At 42.2% G+C, this 9,419-nt stretch overlaps 1 protein-coding gene across 6 annotated transcripts in view; it reads right to left on the bottom strand.

Annotated features, from left to right (window-relative positions):
* LOC124063310 (kazrin-like) overlaps window positions 1-9,419 on the bottom strand; it is a 152,251-nt gene that overhangs the window by 2,776 nt on the left and 140,056 nt on the right. For 4 of the 6 annotated variants that reach the window (XM_046396828.1, XM_046396831.1, XM_046396832.1 and 1 more), the window contains 5 exons: window positions 3,739-3,875; window positions 3,153-3,323; window positions 2,777-2,860; window positions 1,536-1,725; window positions 42-178 (listed from right to left, as the gene is read on the bottom strand). In XM_046396828.1, the coding sequence (XP_046252784.1) occupies window positions 42-178; window positions 1,536-1,725; window positions 2,777-2,860; window positions 3,153-3,323; window positions 3,739-3,875 (719 nt within the window). The remainder of the gene's footprint in view (window positions 1-41; window positions 179-1,535; window positions 1,726-2,776; window positions 2,861-3,152; window positions 3,324-3,738; window positions 3,876-9,419) is intronic. The other 2 variants (XM_046396829.1, XM_046396830.1) reach the window with 2 other exon arrangements.

Genomic DNA, 9,419 nt, shown 5'->3' with positions numbered 1-9,419 from the left:
AGGTGATTACTTGGGAGGGTGCAGTGGTGGGCAGCTCTTACATTGCAGAGGGAGTGAGTCCGGTGGCGTGGCGAGTTGATGTCGCTGGGTGTGGACGACCGGTCTCCCTCCACCGCTGAGGCGTCAGAGATGATAGAGGGCTGACGCGAGTGGCATGGGCTCACCCGCACGGCAGCCACTAAAACGGGATGAGAGGGAAAAGAGAAAATGCTTGTTTTCTTTGGGGTGTGTTTGGGCACCGAAAGAAGTGAACAGGGACAATCTGATTCGTCTCAACAATGCCACAACACCCTTAAAAAAAAAAAAAATCTCAAAAGCCTGAAATAATTTGCAATCATCTGCAGTTGCTAAGCAACAGAGAAAACAGCTTCACAGAGGTTGAGTGTGTGTGGTGTGTGTGTGTGTGTGTGTGTGTGTGTATACCAGTGACACTGATACATACAGTACATCCAATTGCACAGCAATTTGGGGGTTTGTGACTGTTCACACGTTTTCCTTGCTTTTTTTTTTGTCTTTGTTTTCTTTGTCTGCTTCTTCCTCCAAATGTCTCCAGTGGGCAGCCACCTGTTTGAAACTGTAGCTGCCCTTTAAAACAGGCTCTGGGCGGATTGAGATAAACTCCTACTCTGGCAAAACCAAAGCTAATTTGTGTAGAACCTTGTTTTTACACTGGGAGGTACCAGTACTTCAGTTTTTTCTCTAAGGTTGACAGCTGGGGAGCCACCAACTTGGATGGCACACGCTATTCAATTGTACATTCTGTCGCTGTAACATTACCTTCGGACTAGATTTGTTTCAAAATAATCATTTTTCATAGCAATATTAATAATAACGCTAATGTTTTTGTTATTTGTGTATTATTACATGTTGATCACCTCATGTACAACATACTGAACCCTGCAAACTGTTTCTAAAAATTTTCTCTGGAATTTTGGAAACAGCCTCTCTGCTTTATATCACAAAAAGCCACAACTAGCTGTTTGCATTTTTGTATGGAGTTTGCATTTCAAAAAAAAAAAAAAAATGTCAGTCCATGGGATGAGCCATGGTGTACACCTGCAGAATGTTCCCACTTTCAATGGGAAAGCTACAGCAGCAAATGTTGTCCAAAAAAAGGTTGAAAAAGGTTGTCTCCCTCCGATCCTCAAATCAAGTTACTGCAACATCACAAATAGAGTGTATGAATTCCATTTACTTCTCGTTTTTTGTGGAAATTCATTGATCCAGGCAAACAGTTAAGACCCAACTGATCCTCAGTTGGCACCATTCTCCAAAGCAGAGAAAACATTTTTGTGTGGCAAAGACAAATGGGGGCCATAAAGCCAAAAATATGTTCGCTGTAATGGCTACATCAAGCGCATGAAATGTCACAACCAGAGCATCATCAGAGGCCAACGAAGTGGTCATACTGAGCAGATGACAGGAGTGAATGTGTGTGAAGCAGGTTCACACAAGCATGCAGGGGGATAAACGATGGTATAACCACCTGGTGTGAGTCACTTCATGTACAGGATGAAGGTGTCATGTTGGCCTACCTTGTCTGTCAGAGGGATGTCCCGTGTGGACGTAGAGGGTCTGCTGACTCTGTCTGATGGCAGCAGTCAGGGGAAGGTCAGCCTGCATCACCCATTCCTGATTGTTGCCGTTGACAACAGTTTCCGTTGGCATGGCCAGAGAGTGACGTTTGGGCACGTCCTTGGTCAGGGTGGCTAGTGACTGTTTGGCCTTAAGAAGGTAGACAGTCAGATGCAATCAGTCAGGAAGCAAATAAGCAACAATCCTGGAGAGAAATGCCACACTTATGCTGCAGTTTCTGGGTTGTTTTTGACTGAGTTGGTGTTATTGTAGTTTCTATTTATGCATATATGTGTGCGCACATGTGCATATTGAGTTATGTATCAAGAATCCTATGACAATCCTCTCTGAGTGTATGCAAACGTGAGTTGTCTCCCCTGGGCTCCTCGTGTGGTTGTTGTCTCATGAAAAATGCAGCTGCACTCATGTTGGTCTTTTGTTGTGTGAAATCTCTTGTTACCACTCCTGAGAGTAGGAAGGAAAAAAAATACCTTTCTGAGATGGAAGTTAGGGGTTGCTGGGGTGTAAACATGGAGAAACTGGAAATAATGAGGTTTTTCTATAAGTTTAATGAATAGATTTGCTCTGTAGAGCAGCGCCACAAAGCACAGTTCATCACATTTTAGCAGGAACTACAATGAGTTGTGAGAGCCTCGGGAGATGTGTTTGTGCATGTGAATTTTGTGTCTGTCAAAAGTTTTTTTTTTTGAAAATTTCTTTGTGTAAATGTTTTCTGATAAGCCTTGACATGTCGGCGTTGTACAAATGCTTGAAACCTTGTTATTGTGTGAATCTTATCATCATGCCAAGCTACAGCAAGCTGCAAATCAACAACGGCACAATCAGCTTCATTGCAATCATCTCTACCTGTCAGCAGTCAAACGATTATCAGTCATAGTCTTGGACATGCAAAAAATCCTTTAGTGCAATCATTAGTTGTCAGAATACTGACGCATTTTTCCGCAGATGTTTCTTTGCTCAATTAAACCTTTATCACACCGAGATCAATCACAGTGGGACTCCATAGGATCACTGATGTTAGGATCACTGGGATCAGTAGGGGTTGGCTGAGGGTTAGTCAAAAACGTGCAGCTGCGGAGGGGCTTTCCAAAACCACAAATAGGTCACAAGTAGGAGAGATTTTCGAGGAGTGGGAGGGTCAACGAAAGGTCAAAATTTAAAGCTGGGGGGCCCATCTTACCGCCATGACCCTAGAAGAGTAGTCCCTGTCTGCAACCCGCTCAAACACCCGGAACTCCATTCTCTGATTGACACAGTTACTCATCTGGGGGTTGGAGACATGAGGGATGGCTATACTGTACATTCAAAGGCAGTGATGTCATCCTTTCCTTCTTGTTCTGATCGGTAGTTTCAACACATGTGATGTCTCAGCCTTGATAACTGTACTTCGCTGCAGTTCAGTATCCATTTATAGTGTCTATATTTTACACATAAAAAGAAAGCGCTATCTTCAAAGAAAATGAATTGTAAAGTAACCTTTACATACATACATACAACATTTTCTAAAGCCACTGAAGACAATCTGCCTGCCCCTGCTGTCTTTCTGTCAGTCTCACCATGGCCAGCTCAGCCTCCAGCTCCTTGATGCGGTTCTCCTTGAGGTCTAGCTGGGAGCGCAGCATGCCCGTGTGCTCTGTGGCTTCCTTTGTCTGCCGCCGCAGGTCCCACTTCTCTCTCTCCAGCAGGTCCTTCTCTTTAGCCAACGCCTTCACCGCATCCTCGCTCTCCTAACAGACACAGAGACCCTGATGGGTTGGTTCACACATCAACTTGAAGAAATAGCCCGAAAAGGGTGTAAGTTGCTACTTTCACTCCCTCCTGTATTGTATTGTGAGTGATTACTGTTCAAATTATTGTTCTGTAACAGAGTTAAAGACTAATTCAGTGGCCTTTGCTTGAATGACAGGTTCCACAACCATCTGAAACTGTACCCGTTACCCGTACGTTACCCGTAAACTATTTGATTGTATTTAAACTAAATTAGTACTCTACATGTACAATGCACACTCATTTAACTGGTTGTATTGTTGTTGGACATGTGCTTTGTGCATCCAAACCCACACAACTACAAAAGAACATATTTATTTTTCTTCCTTTTTATAGATCTTTTTGTGTGAGACTGTATGCGGTTGGGTGCTCTACTTTTCTGTGCTGCTCATAGTTGCGTATGAAGTCACGGAGCTGCTCCTCCCGGCTCTCCAGCGTGGCATAAAGCTGCTGCATCTGGTTCACCAGGTCAGCTTTCTCCGCCTTCAGACGCTTACGGTCCGACTTCATGGCTGAAAGGAAAGATGAGAGAGAGAGAAAGAGAGATAGAAATAGTGATTGTTCTTTATCATCAGAGAACTAACAACAATTGGTTGTGCGGTGAAAGGTCTCTGTGTCGGTGTTTGTCCGTGGATGCTAGCAAAATTTAAATATTAACTGTGGAAATTAAAAAGTGAAAGTACTTTACTTACACTGCTGTTGGCATGCTTTGAGGGGATTCACATACAGCATTTCTTTTTTTTTAAGTCAGTATGTGTACTTCATGACTCAAGATTGTAGCAGTTTATTTAAGAAGAATAACTAAGTCATTAATCACTTTCAGAAATTAAGCTTTTTAAGAAAAAGCACTAAATGCACCTGCTGTTTCTGGTCTAATGTGGTGTGACTGCATGTTGATAAAGGGGTGAATCACACATGAACCCTCCTGTCAATCTCCTCTCTGCTGCTGGATTTGTTAGAGGCCGGGTCTCTCTTTTCAGCTATCTCTCAGCCACACACTCTCTCTAATCCCCTGGCACCTCACCCACGCATCATGATAAAGAATGTGGTTCAGTGTAGTTATTCACAGAAGCTCTAATTTTCTCAAAGACAACATATCCTTTTTTTCTCTCCTCTGCATCTGCCTCCTCTCTTGCTTTCTCTTGATTTTCATGCAAGGCAGTTTTCCAGACATCTGCTTGCTTAAAGCTGAGTTCCCCTCCAGCTATCTTTTCAAACTGACAATATAGGCTTTATTTACACTTTATGTATTCTCTCTGTTACCGTTCACCTTTGTCTCCTCCACTCTGACATCTATTTCCATACAGCACAGCAGCTCTAACTACTGGATATTTTATAACATCACACAGTTTCTCTGCTTTCTTTGAAGCTTGTTATCATGTCTTCACCTTTCTTTTTCTTCTCTCTTTCCTCCCCTCTGAGCCAGCTGTGTGTCATTAATTAACTTATATCACAGCCTGGTTAATTGCTTGACATTCACAAGTTGCGTCTGGGGAGCATGCTCAGGCATGTGGAATGGAAGAGCAGTTTTACAAGGACAGATTCACCCTCTCGCTTGCTCTATTTCATTTTTCTCCCGTCACACTTTCATATGACTCCCTTTCACCCGTTCCTGAGAGGTGGAATTCCCAAGCGAGAGGGATACTCGAGCCAAACTAGCCAGAAAACGAATAGACAAGAAACACCCCTCACTGGCCAAAGGAAACAGGAAACCTCCCAGCACCTGCCTCAGGAAGTGTAATCAAAGCCGTCTTTGGGATGAGCCAAAAATGCTGCTGCTGCTGCCTCACATCCTGCACCTGTGACCGTTTGGCAACATCAACTCTACTGGTGTTGAACACAAGAAAGCACTCACTGTGACTTGGTAAAAGGGTCTATTCACACTTGCGAATTATGTTAGCACTGCTACCTACCATTTGTAACCCATGCATGAAGACTTTTAATGAACAAGGATAGCCAAGGAGCCTGTCACTAGCTACCTTACACTTGACAATGTAAGTGAGATGGGGAAGTACTAGCATTCCTCCTTCTGCTGACAGCCATATACATGCCAACATACTCCATTGCCCGGTTCAAGTCTGCAAGAATTATTACCAGATGAAACAAGAAGGAACCACCTGGGAACCATACAGAGCTGAAGCGAATGTGTAATGAGCTGGAGGAGGAGGAAGACACAGAGCGATGGCGAGGCTTCGCATTAATGGTCTTTTCATGAAGGAGTGATATCTGTGCAAACACCAGTCTCCTTTCTTTCCATGCCCTGTATCCATATATTTTATTGGTATTTTCAGTATTTGTGTACTTAGTTTAGTTAAAATGTGCTAAATTCTGTGTGTCTGCATGCAAATTCAGATGCTAAAAGCTACTTCATGATAGCAGTCCAGGTCTCATGCACACAAATGTTCACCCATCAAAAGTCGAAGGCAACATTCCCACAGCCCAGTGTTAAAAACACCTACCTGAATCATGCTCTCCTGACACTCTAAAATCTGTATAAGTGGGGTTTTTTTTTAGCTCATCACACAAAAGCTCTTCTGCTACGAAAGCCCTTGTGCTTTGAAGTAGTTTAACGTGAGTATCTACTGTAGTGGGCTAAAAGCTTATGTCTGCTGTACTCTTCTATGATGCTTTTCCATACAGGACGGCTTAAATTTCCTGCAATGAGTGAGCCAACTTATTAGTTACCAAACAGGAACACTGAACTCCTCAGAGTTCCTGTTGACTGGAGGCACTTCTGTATCAAAAGTAAGTTCAAGGAATATTTTAAAATTTAACACTTATTTGCATTCTTTCTGAGACTTAGATGAGATGGTTGATATCACTCTCATTCTGTACAAAACAGCAACAACAACAATGACAATAATAATAATGATAATAATGATATGAAGGTATTTAGCTTTGCATAAAAATTGGAAACACTGGAGCCTCGTAGAAATTACTGCAGACAGCAAAGCAACAATCCTGCATCAAACTCAGATTTTGTTACCTTTAGACAGAGGCAAACTAGCTGTGTCCCCCTGCTCTCAGTCTTTATGGCAGGCTTCAGCTTCATATTTAGCATATAGATATGAGGGCAGGGCACCAGTCTTTTCATCTAACTCTGCACAAGAAAGTGAATCAGCATACTTTCCAAATATTCAAACTATTTAAATAAATATATGGATGGATAAATGCAGAGACACACACCTCTTAATAATAGTAATAGGGTTAAGATTATACTGCTGGAGGAGAGATTTTTGGTATGTTTTGGTATTTGTTTCCTACTGTGAAAAAATGTCACCACAGCTGCTGTTGCGTGTGAAGAAGCAAACTGCAAACTGTTTGCAGCTACCTTTCAGGCCTGGGGGAGGGGTTACTGTTTGATGCTCAAAGAACAGATTTTTGGTGGACTACCACTTTAAAATATTGCATGGATATATGTTATACTCTGTGGGTAAGTATCAAATAATATTCATGCTCCAAGGAAAGACTTTCTGACAGATCAGTGGCTGTAAAGAAGCAAAATCAACATCAGGCATCTTGTTCACTGTGTGTCACTGTGATACACTTTTCACATCCCACTCACTGCTTCTCTGTGGTTAAATAACAACCCTCATTATCTGGTGTGCACCATCTATTATCGGACCAATATAACAAGATGCCAGCAATGATTTCAGCTAAATAACATGGCTTTCTACATGGATAAATGGCGAGAGAGTATGGCAACAATCCAGCGGGCTTTGAGGAATTAATGTCTGCAGCGTATGCAATTTTTCAAGTTCAGTTTACCTGCCACAACAGACATCAGGATCACAAAGAGAGAGCCACTTATCAGCACCCCCTCAGAAAATGATGTTCTTCACATTAATGAATGAAACTACTCCACACCGACACAACTCCATATAACTTCAGCCCTAAAGAGAAGGGACAGGCTTTTAGACGGCTCTTAATATAATTATTTGGGGAGAGAACAAAAGAGACATTGGCTCATTGGATGAAGTCCAGTGTTCGCGGTTTGGGATTTTAAATCTGCTAGCTGAATAATGAAGTAGGAGCCTCAGAGCTACTGCTACTGCTAACCTCCGCACTTCCTCAGTATAGTCCTTATGAGGTTGATATCATGTTACTACTGTATCACACTTCTTAGCAGTCATGGTGATATTCCAACATGGTAATTAAAAGTTAATTAAAGTTTCATCATGAATCTACAAACCTCAGCAATGACATTTGACCCCTTTTTAGAGGTTTCTGCACAGCCTATGAGGTAGCCATTAAAAATAGATCAAATATTCCTCACTAATAGGTGATCTGTGGGGGCCTGTGTGTGTGCTTTAATATGTGAATGAGTGTGTGTACAAGCTATTTAAACATCAGAATGGACACACCAGGGAATCGTGAGGAGAATCATGCTTTGATCCTATAACAGCGCCTCATTACTCACCTCTCTGTCTTCACTGGATTCACAACCAAATTAACCTGCACAGCAGAAGGCAGAGCCTGAGCTACGTAACACAGCTGTAACAGGCGAGTGCAAAGAGTAAGTCAGCTGCGATTTATTCTGACACAGCAGTGCTGCCTGAGGCACACTCAATTACCACTAGGGGACACTGTGAACCAAACACGTGTTCTCGCTGGGGAAAATCAAATTTGAATACACTGAGGTGCAAATTAAATTGCAAAACCTTCCTCATTACCTGTTATGATGAAGCTGCTGCCAGCACTGAAGGTATAAGTCACAAAAGATTTGCAAACACACACTAGCCCACAATGATTTTCCTCATTTCCAGAATTAAATAATAAAAAAAATATAATTAATTTGTTTAAAAATAGACATCACCAAAATCGCTGCAGTTATTTTAATGTTATCTATTTAAGTAGCCTGATGAGAAGTGGCAACAGTGTGTGCGTCTGAAAAAGTGCCAACAGTGTGTGCGTCTGTGTGTGTGTGTGTGGTGCACTGTTTAAACACCTAGTGAAGGAAGAGGCCTTGTAGTCAAGGGCAGAGCTGCTTTCAGAGTACAGCGTAGCGTGAAATGACACTAAACAGAGCGGGCAGACTGTGCTTTGATGATACATACAGTAGCTGTCTGCTGCTTTCATTTGAGCTCTGGATTGACTGGAAGTCCCTCAGTGATAGTAATTAGCCAAAGCAGAAATAGTTAAGTGAAAACAGCAGAGAAGGCCAGCCATAGTTTGAAATTTCATTAAAGACAACTTTGATGAGCAGGTCCAAATAAGAGTTGGGCAAACCTATATATACTTTTGACACTCCAACTGCACTGACACTTCATAACACTTTATTTTGTCATTGTTCCTTTATTTTAGGCTTTGTGTGAAACTGTGAGGACAGTTTCAGTTCATTGACATTTGAAATGACTCCAAGCTGCAGCTCTTGGGTTGGACCAAGCACCCACGGACATCATAACAAAACCTGCAATTTTAAGAGGTTGGCAATTACTCATCATTACAATTACAGGGCTCACAGCCTAATGTCTGGCACACAGTGGGAGTGAGCTCAGGCCTTAACACTGAAACGGTGATGTGGGCATCACACCAAACAAAGGCAGAGGGGAACACAGAGAAAGAGACAACGGGGGAGAAAAACGAATAATAACTAGAGAGAAAACAAACTGAAAAATACTGTTCCTCTTTGAGTTCCCATTTTGTATTCACAGGCTCCCGCAAAATCTGCATGTAATTTTGTCACAAGCCGTCTGAACTGAGGTAAGAAGTGGAGACACAGTTTCTGCGAACCATTCCCAAAGTAAACAGGTATTATCTCAAGTGGCAGAGAGCAAAAGAGGGGATGATGCATTTGGTTCACGCTACTTTATCACTCCAGTCTTGCTTGCCTTTTCATCCAAAGAACAACAGCAAAATAAATAAATAAAGAACAAAATAAAAAACATAGCTACTCTGCTTCACAATAATTGTTTGTAGGCCCCCCAGGGTGCATAAGTTCTCCAAACATTGCACTCATTCTTTGAGAAAAAGACTTCTGCCTCTGGCAAGCATCTGGCAGGATGTTCACAATATGCCAGTCTTATGAAAACTGGGGGAAATCAAACAGAGTCAAC

This window comes from Scatophagus argus, chromosome 8 (assembly GCF_020382885.2).
Source record: "Scatophagus argus isolate fScaArg1 chromosome 8, fScaArg1.pri, whole genome shotgun sequence".
Taxonomy (NCBI): domain Eukaryota; kingdom Metazoa; phylum Chordata; class Actinopteri; family Scatophagidae; genus Scatophagus; species Scatophagus argus.
The sequence above is the reverse complement of the archived record's forward strand: the minus strand, read 5'-3'. Positions and strand labels throughout refer to the sequence as shown.